The 14,578-nt window shown below is 47.1% G+C and overlaps 1 protein-coding gene across 45 annotated transcripts in view; it reads left to right on the forward strand.

Moving 5' to 3' along the window:
- The window catches only part of CDC14B (cell division cycle 14B), a 92,600-nt gene extending 79,974 nt beyond the window's left edge, over nt 1-12,626 (forward strand). For 11 of the 45 annotated variants that reach the window (XR_011531385.1, XR_011531387.1, XR_011531389.1 and 8 more), the window contains 2 exons: nt 821-937; nt 6,041-9,719. Coding sequence is in view for 30 of the 45 variants with exons in the window: in XM_070589862.1 (XP_070445963.1) it covers nt 821-937; nt 6,041-6,077 (154 nt within the window). In the remaining 15 variants the exon portion in view is untranslated. Of the gene's footprint in view, nt 1-820; nt 938-5,676; nt 5,743-6,040; nt 9,720-11,334; nt 11,399-12,447 lie in introns of those variants that run through there. The other 34 variants (XM_070589879.1, XM_070589864.1, XM_070589873.1 and 31 more) reach the window with 10 other exon arrangements.
- Nucleotides 12,627-14,578: the final 1,952 nt, after the last annotated feature.

Consider the following 14,578-nt stretch of genomic DNA (forward strand, 5'->3'; position numbering starts at 1 on the left):
GTTCAGTGTTTTGGTCGTCAGCTCCTGAAGAGAACAACCGCATACAGAATCTTTTGCTGTTTTCCCTGTGACAGTGCACTGAGGGATTAACGACACCCTCTGCTCGTGCGCAGGGTCTCCCGTGGGCTGCAGCTCAGGCTGCTCTTCTGAGCCGGGAATTCGCCTCCTGGGCAGTCCACTCCCAGACACAGCAGTTCCTTGAGATATTTAGAGTTTAGTTAAATCAAGTTTCACAAATTTAAACAGCTTCGCTTTCATGTTAGTGATACTTCATGTTAATGGTACTTGGTGATTTAGTGAGTAGTTATAATCTAGGAAAAATTCAAAATTTTGCTTGAACACAGTTTTAAAATTTGAAATGTATAAAATTAGTATTGATTTGGGATTTATTGCCCATACTTTCAGCTCTGAAGAATGAATATTGTGTAGATATATTCATATTCTTTAGAATTTGGGACTTTTAAATGATTTCTTGTTTCCATGACTAGAATTCAGAGAATCTGTTTTTACTTTGGGGCACAAAAATGTGTTTTGCTGATTGATTTCTTTGGTGTGGGAATTACTTAAAATTCCAGGTCATTCATTTTCCAAAAGGCAAGTACTCTGGTTTATGTAACATTATAGGGAAATGAGACACTTCATTTTAAAAGACCTTGATGTAAAAATGTAGTTCTGATTTTTTTGGGCAAATGTGTTTATGGAAAATCCTATCCATTCTCAATAAAATAATTTGCATTGAAGTGCAAAAATGCCTTCCTCTGTCAAGTATTTGCAAATTGTTTCAGTGAATATAATCATCTTTTTCTCCAACTATTTCCAGAGTAATTCTTCAGTCCCGTGTTCAGAGCTGTAAAACGTCTGAACCTAACATTTCTGGCAGTGCAGGCATTACTAAAAGAACCACCAGGTCTGCTGCAAGAAAAAGCAGTTTTAAAAGGTGAGAAGAGAACCCTACTTTCCTGAAAAGTTCCAAGCTTTGCTTTCCCAGTTTGCCCTTCTGGAGCTAGGACTGAAGACGGGAGAAAGCAGAGTCCCTGTGATGGGACATTAGCCCCGTATGTTTGACTTGTTCGTCCTCTAGAATATCTGGGCTGTTTTCGTGGAGGCTTTTGTTTGGATTTGTTTTTCAGAGGTGATTCTCAACAGTGGAAATGTGGTGTCTGGGTCATAATATGGGAAAGTTGAGAATATTGTACTTACAAGTTCTTAAATTAAGAATTTCCAAAGCTCTCTGTCAGGACTTGGAGGAAATCTTCCCATCTGTGTATGAGATACAGCTTAATTTTTGGAAAATTAGCTGCAAATAAGGGTGATAGTAGAACAATGAGAACTCTAGTGAATTTGAGGTCCTTCTTCACTGAGTGACTGTCCTCTCAACCACAGTCCACACCCGAGGGGGCTAGTTCTTTCCCTTTGAGCTGCTATCTTTTACTTCCTTCATTAGTACAAGATTTAACAAGAAAATGGACATGTTCTGTGACCACATCATCACTCACTATTGTCTTTGGGTGTGTATCATGAACTGAAGGCAGACGTTTCATTTCTTTTTTTTCTTTTTTTTTTTTTTTAAAGATTGGCACCTGAGCTAACATCTGTTGCCAATCTTTTTTTTTTCTTCTCTTCCCCCCCAAAGCCCCACAGTATATAGTTGTATATTCTAGTCGTAGGTCCTTCTGGTTGTGCTATATGGGATGCTGCCTCATCTTGGCTTGATGAGCAGCGCTAGGTCCGCGCCCAGGATCTGAACCGGCGAAACCCTGGGCCACTGAAGCAGAGTGGGCGAACTTAACCACTCGGCCACAGGGCTGGCCCCTGACATTTCATTTCTAGTCTGTTCTAAACACAGATCCCTTTTGAGGGAAGAGCAAACCCTCCTCACTGTCATCTCAGGAGTGAGGGCTGGCACCCGTTCCATGAGGGTGTATCTTGCCTGGAGCTGGCAGCCTGGGCGTCCTGAGCACAAGGTCCTGCTCGTGGCACAGTGTGTCTCTTGTAACAGGTCTGACGGTCGTCTGAACCAGACTTCCAAATGTCGTGCACAATTGTCCTTGCTTCTTTTTGACCTCCTGCCCTCGTCTCTGCGGCTCTGGGCCGCGGTGCCCTCCTTGGTGCTGAGTGAGTCTCTGGCGGTCTCAGGGCAGCCTGTGTCCTGAGGGACTTGCCGACGACCAAAGAGCTCTGTGTGTTTTGCCCTTTTGAGGAATTGTTCAGTGCTGCCGTTTTCCCCTCTTGGCCGATTCTTTCGTACAGTTTTACTGCACACTTTTTCTTACCTGGGGCTGCAGTACTGGCCAGTACACATATTTGAGAACTGGGCAGCGACTTGCGATTTTAGCATTTAAAATTCTTCATTAGAAAGTAGCAAATATTTATACTCTTTTTTACATTCTAATTCCACTTGAGAAGAATATTAGAGAACTACTGACAAAAGTCAAAGATTTAGGTACATTTATAATATCAGAATGTTATTTATAACAGTGATAAATGGGAAATGGGCTAAAGGTTGTTGAATTTTGCCAAATGAATCAAGAGTCATGTTTTTAAAGAAAATTTAACAACTTGGATAAATGCTCATGGAGTAACAAGGGAAAAGAGCTACACACAAAAGTTATGAATTATTACTCTAATTTTGTAAATGTAAAATGTACTTTATGTATGTATAGAAATGTATAGACGTATAAATATTTATAGATGTATACATTTCTATATATAGAAATAAGATGAAGGAAAAATATGCCGTAATCTTACGGCATCTGGTTGGTAGGACAGTGGGGATTTTTCTTTTCTTTTCTGTCATTTTCTTCCAACTTTTGAACAGTAAATGAGGGGATTGGGGGTATTTTAAGTTTGACACTTAACTTTGACACTTGTAGGTGAATTAAACTATTAAAAATTCAAATACAAAACCTGCTGTTGGTGATAGTTAGACATGTTTTGAATGAATGAATTTTTTTTAGGTATAATTGCTCAGGCTTCCATTACAGTCGAGTGTGTTTTGTACATTTAATTCTGCTTTTCTGGGTTGTGCTCTTCAGGTTTCAGAGGCGTAGAGTCCAGGAGCTGGGACCTCGTGTGCCAGCCACACCACATTCCTCTGAGGGTGGCCGTGTGGCAGTTTCTCCATCTAGGTCTTGCCTAGTGCTCTAAACGTGTGCTTCTCAGCAGAGGTGGTTCCTGCAGTGAGCGTCTGCCCGAGGTCCCTGGACCAGATGCTCTGAGGGCTCTAACGTAGGCTTCAGACTGAACACACTTGACTGAATGTTGAAATGGCCCAAAGCAGTTTCCAGGCGTCTGGGATAGCACTGAAAACCAAAAGGACTTATTTTAAATTCAGAAGTGGACTTGCAGAGATTTGGAGGGGCAAAGAAGTCAGACAGTGAGAGCTCACTGGGTTTCACGGCGTGCTCAGCCACCCCTCCCTGCAGGGCCTCCTGTGCCTCTCTGGGGCTCTGGCCTGTGTTCACCTTCCCTTAACTGAGAGCCGCCTGCAGCCCCCAGACGAGACGCAAGCACGTTATGCGCAGGTCCCACTCCCACTCCCGGGCCTGATGGGAGTCGTGCAGCCAAGCTTTTTTCTACTGAATAGGATTTGTTTGGGGTTGGAGGGTAATGAGGGAATTAACATAATTGGACATAATCTGAATTGGGACAAAAAAATGTGAGCTAAGATTGTTGAGTAATTTTAAGATATTGAATAGAAATCTTTTCTTTGAACAGCAGTAAAAACAAGCACACCCTTTCAGTGTACTTTCATCAGTCCTTGGAAGGCGCCAGGGTTGCCAGCCTGCGGTCACTGCGGTCTGGGAGGCCTCCTCTCTTGCAGGTTGCTGCTGTTCGCATGTCATCCTCATCATCTCTGTTGTCCATAGGAAATGGACCTTTCGTTTCCATGTCTTGTTCTGTTCTTAGAGGCTTCCAGGACGAAGACTTCACCTAAACTCACTTTTCACTGATGTGGCTCTTTTGATTTTTGACAGTTTACTGAGAGGCTCTACAACTTTGGAAAACTTTTCCAGAAACATGTTAAAAGAGCAGTTTGGAAACTGAAAAAATAGGGGTGTTGTCATAAGTATTTGTTGTTGGGCAGGATTGCCACCGTGTTTCTCTCATGGCAGGTGCTTATTCCCCGTGTACCCACCGAACATCAGCCCCATCTAAGCTTCAGTCCATTGTGATGAGCTCCGTCCTGGCGTGGCCGCGGCGGCTCGGGACGGGAGCACTGCAGTGTCGGGTGGAAGGGGCGCGCTGACCCTCAGTGCCGAGGGGGTCTGTGTGGCGCCTTCCTCATCCCCTTTCTCAACTCGGAAGAAATGAATTAACTGGTTTCTACACCTCCCACTTCTTATTAGAGCTGTAAAGTCATTTTTAATGTTCCTCTTTTGAGAATTAATAAATTCAGTGAAGAATTGGCTAAATAGAATTGTCCTGAATTTCAGGGTTCTTGCATGAACTCTCTGAAGAGCTCTCTCAGACTGAGTCTTGAAAGTTTCATCATTGTGCCTCCAACTGAGAACCTGCAGCCGCCTCATCTGATCCCATTCAGTTCAGTTCATGTCTTTACACGACTCACCTGTCAAGTACACGTTTCTGTAGGCTTAGGCTTTTTCTTTGGGGCATTCTTTCATTTCTGTCTTTTTTTTTTTTCCTTAGTTATAAATTCATCCATTTTCTAAGAAAAATATCACATACAAGTGCTTTTTTTAAATTCCGGGTTGCATCATTAGGAACCATCATTTTCTGCTCCACCTGCCAAACCAACCTCATGTTCATTGCTTTGGGATATTTTGTACCTAATTATTCATATTTGGGAAAAGATGAATGCCCAGGCTCCTGGCCTCTGAAAGCATGAGTCTTTTCACAAGCCCTTCCATCGGGAGTAGCCACATTTAGGACTTTGGCTTCTTGAGTCTTCTCATTTGTGACTTTTGCCATCCTCTCATGCCTGTCGCTGCTTCTTGTCCCTCGGAGTCTCAGATCTCAGTGTCTGTTCAATCACCTCTGGGCTTTTTTGTTATTGCCATTGTCTCTAAATGTACATCAGTGTAGAAGTCCCAGAATGTTGTGTCTAAATATTCTTTTGTTAGAATGCTGGTTATCTCTGATCTTTTAAGATATTAATTTCCTTTTGAAATTCAAGATATTTTCCCACTTGACTCTACCAACTGACCTGGATCTTTATACTCAGTACTCTGTTGGGGTCTCTGAAGACTGTCTGATCAGTTCAGATGAGCTGCCCTGATAGAGCGTCAGCACCGTGCAAGTGAGGGTCACCTCCAGATTGGAAGTGGCTTTTCTGACTCTTCTTTTGCTTTAGTTTTTCTCTGAAAGTTTCCATTTAGTTGAAAGTGTAATGTAATAAATTGAGGAAGGAAAGAAGGGAGGAAGGGTGAGAATCAGTCAAGGTCAAGTGTTTACCTTCGGGCATCCCGGCGAGGCGTCTCCTGGCTGCATCCTTGGCTGCGTCCTGGGTGAGGGTTAGGAGGTGACTAGGAGGTGGCGTGGGTGTCCCTCGCAGCCTGCAGGGTGCTCCGAGGATGTGGGAGCCAGGCTCGGGCTGCTTCGCTCTGCTGAACTGGAAACTGCTTGAGGTGCCAGAGCTTTTCTGTAACCGAGTTCCTGCTTTGGAAGTAATCAAGTAACACTCTTTGTCTTTCGTTCTTTCCACTTTTCCCACAGCCTGGTTCCTCAGAGGGAAAGAAGGAAAAGGACTGCTTTGCAGCAAATGCCCTTAATGGCATTATGGTACTCTCATTGCTCAGCTGCTTTTGCCCTCCCTTCTTTTTTTATTGTTTTTTATTGTTTTTTTATTTTTTGCAGAACTGAACTTTTTTCTGCTCTGCCTTTCTCTCCTGTTTGTCTTTACTTTCTGGTTGATATTGTACTGTCTTTTCCAAAGTACTTGTCATTAAAAAATTGTACAAAGTGTCTACTTTTTAGCATGTCAATATTGTTATTGTGTTGCCTTCCTTGTCCTTGATAACTACAAATAGGAAGTTTGAAAACCTTCATGGTAAAATCCTTTTTTTTTCCCCCCCTGTAGTCCCTCCATTTCAAGGACTAAAACAGTCTTGCGTTAAGTAAAAACCTGTGACCAGAACTGAAGGAAGACTCTAGGAACAGAAAACCACCACAAGACTTAGCACAATTTATCTGGAAACAAAACAAAATTGTAAAAGCCTTAGCTGCTTTCCACCTAAGAAGTTTTTTCAAGGAAGAAAATGTCCGCTGGAGTTTAAATAACTACATGAGTTTGGGTACAAGTGAAGGACTCGAAGCCTGCCCGACTCTCCTTTCTAGAAACGTCTCAAGTTTAACAACAAAAAAGCAGTTGTGCATTTGGTCTCAGGTGTAGACAGGCAGCTCTCTGTCAGCGGGAGAGCCGGCCCGTCTGTGGCGCGTGTGCCTGTGATGGCAATCACTGTAGCTGCTGGCCTGCAGAAGAATTGAGGCTCCGATGGGGTTTTTTTACGTATTTATTTTCTGTTTACCCTGTGTCAAAATTTATAAAGATAAAACAGGCATTACTGAAATGCTACTTTCTGTAATTTGATACTGTTTGGTTTAATCATCTTCACTTTCGTATTTGTAATACTGTCGTAATGTTAACTTTGTTAGGTACCCAAGCTGCTTGTCTTCCACCAAAGAGTGCTTTATTAACAAGAATCTGTGAAAACCACATTTAAAGACTGTTGCATGTTGTGATAGAAAGTGGTACTTTTCTAACCTAAACCTTGCAGGAAGATATTAATGATAGCTTTAGAAGACTCAGGAGGAGAAACTGGCAGCACAGTGGAAAGATTGTTGTCAGTCGTTCCTTTTTATGTCATTTAGGGACTGAAGAACGCCAAGGCTGCCTGCTGTTGGTTGTCCAGTCGTACAAATAAAAACCGTATTTCCTTCCATGCATAAAAACCCCACACTGTCGGGGTTTCCCCTTGGAAACAGCAATCCCAAATAATGGTGGCTTTTTAAAAATAAAAAAAAAGTTACCACTCTATTAGGGTCTTTCTCTGTAGCATCGTGGATTGTTTTTGTTCTGTACCCTTTGATTTCAGTGCCACTTATTTGCATCTGGATTTCTGTTGTTTGTAAATAAGAAACTCACTGTTGCCTTTGGTTAGAGAATACAACTAATAGATCTTTCCAGAGTGCCTTCTCCCCTCAACCCTACAGAAACAGCAGAGTCTGTGATAGAAAGCAATCACAAAAACAGTTTGCTGCTTTAAAAAAAAATGGGGCCCAAAATAAAAGAATATTTTGCGAGCACGTTGGTCACTCCCGGGTAGGAAGTGAGTGGCTCTAGCTCTTGCTCACTGTGTGCCTGTCCTGGGTCGGAGAACAAGGGGGCGCAGTGTGGAAAGGCAAATGCCTTCACATCGTGAGAGGAGGGAGTCAGACCAGGAGCCACTTTCATTTTAAAAAGCTGCCTTTTTAACAAAACTATGAGGAATAAGAAGTGATCGGAATAAACAAATCGAAGGCTGTTAGTGGCAAAAGTAATTGGAAGGCCACAGTTCCGTTTTGGTATTTACTCTCTTGGAGTAAGTTGTCAGGTTGAGTGGCTTCGAGGGGAGATGGAAGATGCCACAGTTTTGGCCCAAACAAGCAGCTCTTCCCCCCCCCCGTCACGCTGTCTTTTAAACACCGCGGACCAGACCTCAGAAGAACTGTGGTTGTCTGTCCCTGGAAGTGAGTAGACACAGAGACCCACTTGCCTGGGGGAAGACGCTCTTTGAGAAGCTTTGGGTGGGAGGAGAAACATTCTGTTTACTCTCTCGTGCTGGGAGACGATACTAAATACTCAGACTGTGCCCGGAGGTGAAACGGTGGGATTCTCAGGGCAACTCTTCTTCCCTTTATACTTTTAAAGGCCATTGCCTGTATAAATAATACAGGTAGTTGTGAAAAATCAAACTTCTGTTCTTGGTTTGGCTTTTTATTCCGTCAGAACAAGCAAATGTCTGTCTTCTTCACAGCGAATAAGCCATCGGTGTCTTGGCCAAGAGTGAAACATTTGGGCTTCAGTGTTAACCACAGTACTTTTTGTTTGACAAATTGCCTTTTCGTGTTGGCTGCTCATGTTTCCAAGTAGAATTGCTATCACTGTGACTCTTTGTAAAAGTCCTTGTATGTAACAGGCTCCCTGGAGGCAGTCACAGGGAACTGGTGATCTGATACAGAAGCCCCCTCGAGCACGGGAAGGACGTGCCGTGTGCGCTTCGGGAGGGTTGCACAGCACAGTGTTAAACGTCCTAGAGACATGTCTAGAGTCCAGGAAGTCTCTGGGTCTGACGATGGGAAGTTCTTCGTGCTGTGAATCAGAGTGGACTCTTTCCTCCCCCAGCTGAAACTCCCTCACGCCCACAATCTAACTTTGAGTCCTTGTCACAGAAGACCTTGTTGCTATGGAATATGAAAGAGGACATGTCAGATGGAGAGATTCCTTTAACTTAAGAGCCTTAAATAGCTTTGAAAGTACACCTCGACAGTTTCCATTGGAATTAAAGTTAGAAATGAATATTTCTCGGTGCCCTCAGAGCATTCTGGGGACTCAAATCAGCGAGAGTCTGAAGGAAGGGTGTTTGCAGAACTGGGTACCTAGCAGCAGAGACAGACTTCGATTTTGTAATGCTAAAGAAACCTGGGAAGCTGTCCTCACTGTCCGTGAGGGGCTCGGTCCTGAGCAGTGCCTCACTATGCAGGTAGCCTTACTCACCATATGTAGCTGCTTCCGCGCGGCCCGCTGCTCTTGTCTCCAGAGACTCTGCTCTAACTTGGTCCCCTCAGCCTGCCAGCCCTCGCCGCCTCCCCTGCCCTCCTCCCCCACTCACAGGGGTGATTTCTACCTCTTTTCTTGGGCCCGGGTAAGTTTTGGAGGAGTCCCCCAGTGTTCTCACGAGGCGAGTGTGTTGGCCTTGGGACCGGAGACCGGGGCCTTAGTGCCGTGCGACCCAGGCGTCCTGGGTGGCGTGTGCCAAGAGCTCCTGGAGCCTCTGCTTCGCTCGAGTGACCATTCATGGCAGATGACAATGCGCTCCTTGATGTTTGTTTTGAAAGTAGCTTAACTGCTTCTCTTCATACATTTTTAAAAGTAATCATTGCATTTCAGAAAGCAGTGCTCATCGAAAACAACTTGAAAAACATATCCTCGTCCTTTAATAGCTCTCTGCCACAAAAGCTGTCCTGGTGAGGCTAGCCGCTGCTCTTCCGTCTCTCCTCTGTCTGGGTATCTCCGCATCGCTAAGGGAGACGTGCAGACGTGTGTGAAAGCCTGGACGGTTCGCCTCTACTGTGTAGGAAATTACTTCCTTCATTGCCCGGTAGAATTCACTGTCAGCAGACATGTTCATCTATTATAGTACTGCGGTTTTATATTAATAATTTGCAGACTTTTATCTAACTTGCACTCATGTACAGATTATTAAAAGTTTTAAAATGTAACTGATTAATCAGTATTTGATCAGTCTTGTTTTTTTTAATTAAACTGTATATTTCTAATCATATTTTATAAAGCTGAGAGAAGTGGTTGAATGACTGTTTATTTTCCTGAAGGGATTTTTAAGATAAAGCTTCATAATGGCCTGTAAACTTTGCATTATCTATTAGTTTGATACATATTGTTGCATTTGAAAATATTGTGCATTGTAACTGGTTTTATACAGAATATTGAATAGTGGAAGTTGTATAATTGTAATCATGTAATTAAAAGTATTAACCAAGCCGCCTTCGGGTTTGCTGTGTTCACCTCCTGACCGGTCTGAGTCATGGCGGGTGTGGTAAAAGCGGCTGGAACCCTGGGTGCAGGGGTGCTAGCGCTGCTGTCGCAGAACACCACAGACCTCAACCCCAGACGTTTATTGTCTCGCTGTGCTGGGGGCTGGAAGTCCAAAGTGTCAGCAGGGCTGGTTTCTTCTGAGGCCTCTCTCCTTGGGCTTTCTCTGGGCTCCAATTCGTGGTGTCCTGTCTGTCCTCATCTCCCTTTCTTATGGCCCCAGCCAGATTGAATTAGGACCCATCCTACAGCCTCATTTTGACTTGATTACCTCCTTAAAGGCCTGTCTCCAAATACAGTCACATTCTGAGCTATATTGGGAGTTAGGGCTTCCACTTAATTTGGGGGACCCAGTGCCCGCGTGGGTCCTGATGCCCAGTGACTGCTTGCTCTTCTCCTCTGGGTCTGAGCGCCGCTGTGCCCTGGAGGGCAGTGTGGTGGGAGCAGTCCTCCACAGAGGTGCGGCGCCCCATGCCTTCCATACTCTTCCTCTCCCCTTGCGGCCCGTGTAGGTGGTCTCCAACTTTTTATGATTATTATGCTGCATAAACGTTCTCGAATGTAAATTCTTCCTGGGTGGGACTGCTTATTCCCTTAGGATAAATTCTTAAGAAAGGCATTTCTGGGTCAAGGATATGCAAAATTTTAAAGCTTTTGACATACACTGGGTCAAAAAGCAACTTAGGGGCTGGCCCAGTGGCACAGGGTTAAGTGGGCACATTCTGCTTCGGCGGCCCAGGGTTCGCCGGTTTGGATCCCGGGTGAGGACATGGCATCGCTTGTCAAGCCATGCTGTGGCAGGTGTCCCACATATAAAGTAGAGGAAGATGGGCACAGATGTTGGCTCAGGGCCAGTCTTCCTCAGCAAAAAGAGGAGGATTGGCAGCAGATGTTAGCTCAGGGCTAATCTTCCTCAAAAAAAAAGAAAAAGCAGCTTAGTATAATTGTTCAGAGCATGGATTCTGGATCCAGACTGGGTGCAAACCTTTGCTCTGCCACTTATTAGCTGTTTGATTTGGGCCAGAATGACAATATCTAATGTGGTTGTATGAGGATTAAATGAGTTAATATTTGTTAATTACTTAGAACAAGCCCCTGGCACATACTAAGAGCCATAGATGTTTAATAGAAAAGTAAAAATACTGTCTTCTCGCTCTCTGCAAGGACAGTGACCATGTGCTCTCTCCCTCCCCCATGAGCAGCTGACTGACAGTGTGGAGCTGGTTAACTGATAGCAGGACACTGGCCCCAGTGCCCTGGGGCGTGGGTCAGTGTTGCTCCCTGCTATGTGTAGTCCTCTTTCAGCTGCCCCATTATTCAGATGTGGGGCATTTGTCTTCTAAGTGGTGGCGCACTATGTCCCTATGTTATAGTCTCACCATTTTTCTCAGATTTTTGGGGGGAGCAAATGGACCCTTTAGGCAAACGGTTCCCAGTTCCTCCTGACACCCCAGCTCCTTCACTGAGGATGCTGGCCCAGCACGTGGGAATGAAGATGCTTCCACTCCTGCAGCATGTCTGAACACCTGCCTGTCTCTAACTGTGTCTCGTCTCTTTGCTAGCAAGTCTGCATGGCTTTGACATGCTTCTGGATGACGGGTGCTCCATCCACACTGAAATGCCCAGGTAAGGAGGCCTCCCGCCGGGCAGGGCCAGCCCCTACATGGGCTGGCTACCACCAGGGCACTGGCCTTGGCCCCTCGGCTTCTTCTAATGGCCAAATATCATATTTTTAAATGGGGAGAGGCTTTGGGTGGGAAAAGAAAGAGTGGAAGCGGTCATATGCCTTGTGCACTGTTTTATTGGAGAAAGACAGTAGTTTCTTCTCATCATGGGTGTGCTTCCCTACTTAAAACAAGATGACTTTTCGGGCCGGATGATTCTTCCTTGCGTAGGACTCTGGAAAATGCAGCCGGTCTGGCATCCCTGGCATCCCCCACCTACCAACTGCCAGTCTTGTTCCCAACCATTGGCTGATCCAGACACCCCCATGCATTTTCAACCTCCTTCAGGAGGCAGTGCTGCCCCCAGTTGGGAACCACTGATCAGCTTCACTGAGCAGTGTCATGGAGGCGGCGACGGCTGCTCTGGGACCCTGCTAAAGTGAATATTGTTGTCCTGCCTTGTTCTGCCCTGGCCCAAGCCCCAGCGGGCAGAGGAAGGGGCCAGAGGAAAGGTTTCACTTAGAGAGAGAGCAGCAGTGTGCTCACCCCTGGGAACAAGGTCCTGAGTAGTCATGAGTGGGTGAGCGAGCTGCCTTTCCGCCTGGCCCTGGCTTGTCCCCTACAGTGAAGCCATGGAGAGAATACCATGCCTGTTGTCTCTAACCCTCAGAGTGAGGGGTCTCTTGTGACAGCTGGACGACACACCGAGGCACTGTAGGCAGGCCAGGGATTGGCATATCCTTAAGTAGCAGTGGAGTGTTCACAGAGCACTGTTGGGCAGGACAGGACCGGGTTGGGGGTGGCTTGTGGCCACCCTGGATCACTGGTTCAGGGTGATTCTGCTCTGACCAACGCCAGATTTGCCTTGCAGTTAACAAGGAGTTTAGAGCATGGACCTTGGGGCCTTTTCTCCAGCTGCCATGTTAAACTAGTCCTTGCCATACGCAGTAACTCCCTAAGACAGGTTCTAGAGTTGTAAATACAACTCTGGCTGTCTCCTCCATTTTCCAGCGATGGTTGGCTGTCTCGGGCTATAACCTTTCTAGACCGGCTTTTAATCTGGCTCGGGATCCGCAGGGGCTAGACTCCCAAAGAAGATCTCTTCTGGACAGCACAGCGCTCACCAACAGAAATCCTCTCAAGGTGCAATCTAAGCTTGTTGCCTCTGGCCCAGGCCTCGGCCTCAGCAAGAGTTTCTGTCTCGTTCTTCCACTGAGTATTGGGATTTCAGCCCTGACCGAGCTGGGCCCTCCTGTCACTGACCCGGGGGGATGACTGGGTTGGGGAAGGGACGAGATGGACACCCCTTCTGGCAGTGTTACAGTTCCAAGCCCCAGTAGACAGTGTTTCTTGAATTTTTTTTACATTAGTGGCCCCTGTGGACTATTTGATAGAGGCTGAAGTCGACCTGTCTCCCCAGGAAAATTCATGCTAAACCTTTGCAGAGTTCATAGACAGGCTCGCCACGCCCTCGCCAGCTGTGTACCATCCAACTCCAGGGGTGCCACTGGCACAGGTGCAGTGGGAGGAGCGCCGCCTGCAGGTGTGCTGTAACGGAGCCTGCTCAGCAGTCATCTCAGGTCCCTCCAGGCCTTCTAGAGATGCTCGGTGAAAGCCCTGGAGCAATGTCTTTCTGCCCTGGTGGCAGGTCCTGGGTCAAGATGGAGGGGGTTCCACCTCCGTCACCAGCAGAACATCCAGGTTCTGACCACTCTGCACTGCCGAGAATTTAGGACTTACCTCAGATACCTTAAAGGTTTTCCTTCCGGTTCCTCTAATGCTGCCAGCATCTTAGCGGCCAGTAAAGTGTGGACCAGGGCCAGCAGCACAGTTGTGCGGACTGTTCAGCACTGCGAGTGAGGTCCCCTGCGCATGGGCAGTGTTTACTTCTGGCCGAGGTGTCCTGGGTGCCTCTGGGGGGTGTCTGTTCTCCCTACCTGGGTGGCTGAGTCGTTTGAGAATCTCAGAGCCCCTGAGAGACTTACTTACGTGTAAGTTGATGCCCCTCCACTCTCATGTGACAGGCATTCCCCAACTTACTAACGACTTTGGGCTCCCAAGTCAGTCTTCCGATATCAGGCCACATTTTTGCAAAGAAACAATGCTAAAGAGGCAGCCGGTTCTCTGCTCCGTGGCTTGACCTGCGCTCCCCACACCACAGGGCCTGCTTCGCCCGTGGTAGAGCTGTGATGGGTTCCAGAGCCCTTGCTGTTTGGTCAGGGGAAATCCTATTGCCTTGAGTCACAGGAAACTTAGTGGCCAAGAAAAAGGCTTTCCCTGAGCCATGGGAGACGGGAGGCAGCCTGGGCCGGGCAGAGGCCTCAGGAGCTGCTAGGCCCTTAGGCTTCACCAGGCCCTGGGAGAGCCAAGCTTCTGTTTCTGTTTCCACCAGCGCCTTCCTGGGGACCTTGAACCTGATCCCATGGCATCTCAAGTCTTGCCATCTCCACCTGTGCAGGAGACCTAGTAAAGCTTTCTAAGACACTTCTATGCCCGCCACGTTTTCACGGACTCACTTAAGCCCCACTGCGCATGGTCAGCGTGTTGCACTGAGCAGCTCGCCGGCCCTGCCCCGGGCATGGCCAAGCACAGTCGCACACAGCACACACTTAGTGTAGCTCCTGTGGCCCCCGCGGAGGAACACGTGCCCTCTGGCCTTTCGTTGCCCCTCTCCTGGCAGCTTTCCCCACGGGCCTAGTCCCTGAACTGGAAACTTCAGGAGGGTGTGGGAAGAACACTGGGCTTGGGGCTGACCCTTGTGTCCGCCTCTCTCTCCTCATCCCGTCCCTTCCCAGATGCTAGCTAGGGACCGAGGAAGATGGCCGTCCTTCTCTTCCCTGCCTGCGAAGTGACAGCCCGCAGCAGCCGCTCGAGAAGCGCTCCATCCCCCAGGTGCCAGCTCTGCACCCAGGGCGGAGGGGCAGCCTGCCGCCCCTTGGGGCGTGGGGCCTGAGGCGCCACCCGGCTTTCAGAGGGGGAGGCTGTGCTGGCGTGGGCGCCTGGACAGGCTTCTGAGAAAATCCGGGCCTGAGGTGGTGGTGACGAGCAAGTTCCGCACTTCCACCCCTACTGTGTTTCACAGTCAAGATTTTTAAACACCTGCGTTGTCCGTCCTCCTGCTCTTTACCACATGGACACAGCC

Source organism: Equus przewalskii, chromosome 22 (assembly GCF_037783145.1).
Source record: "Equus przewalskii isolate Varuska chromosome 22, EquPr2, whole genome shotgun sequence".
Lineage (NCBI taxonomy): Eukaryota > Metazoa > Chordata > Mammalia > Perissodactyla > Equidae > Equus > Equus przewalskii.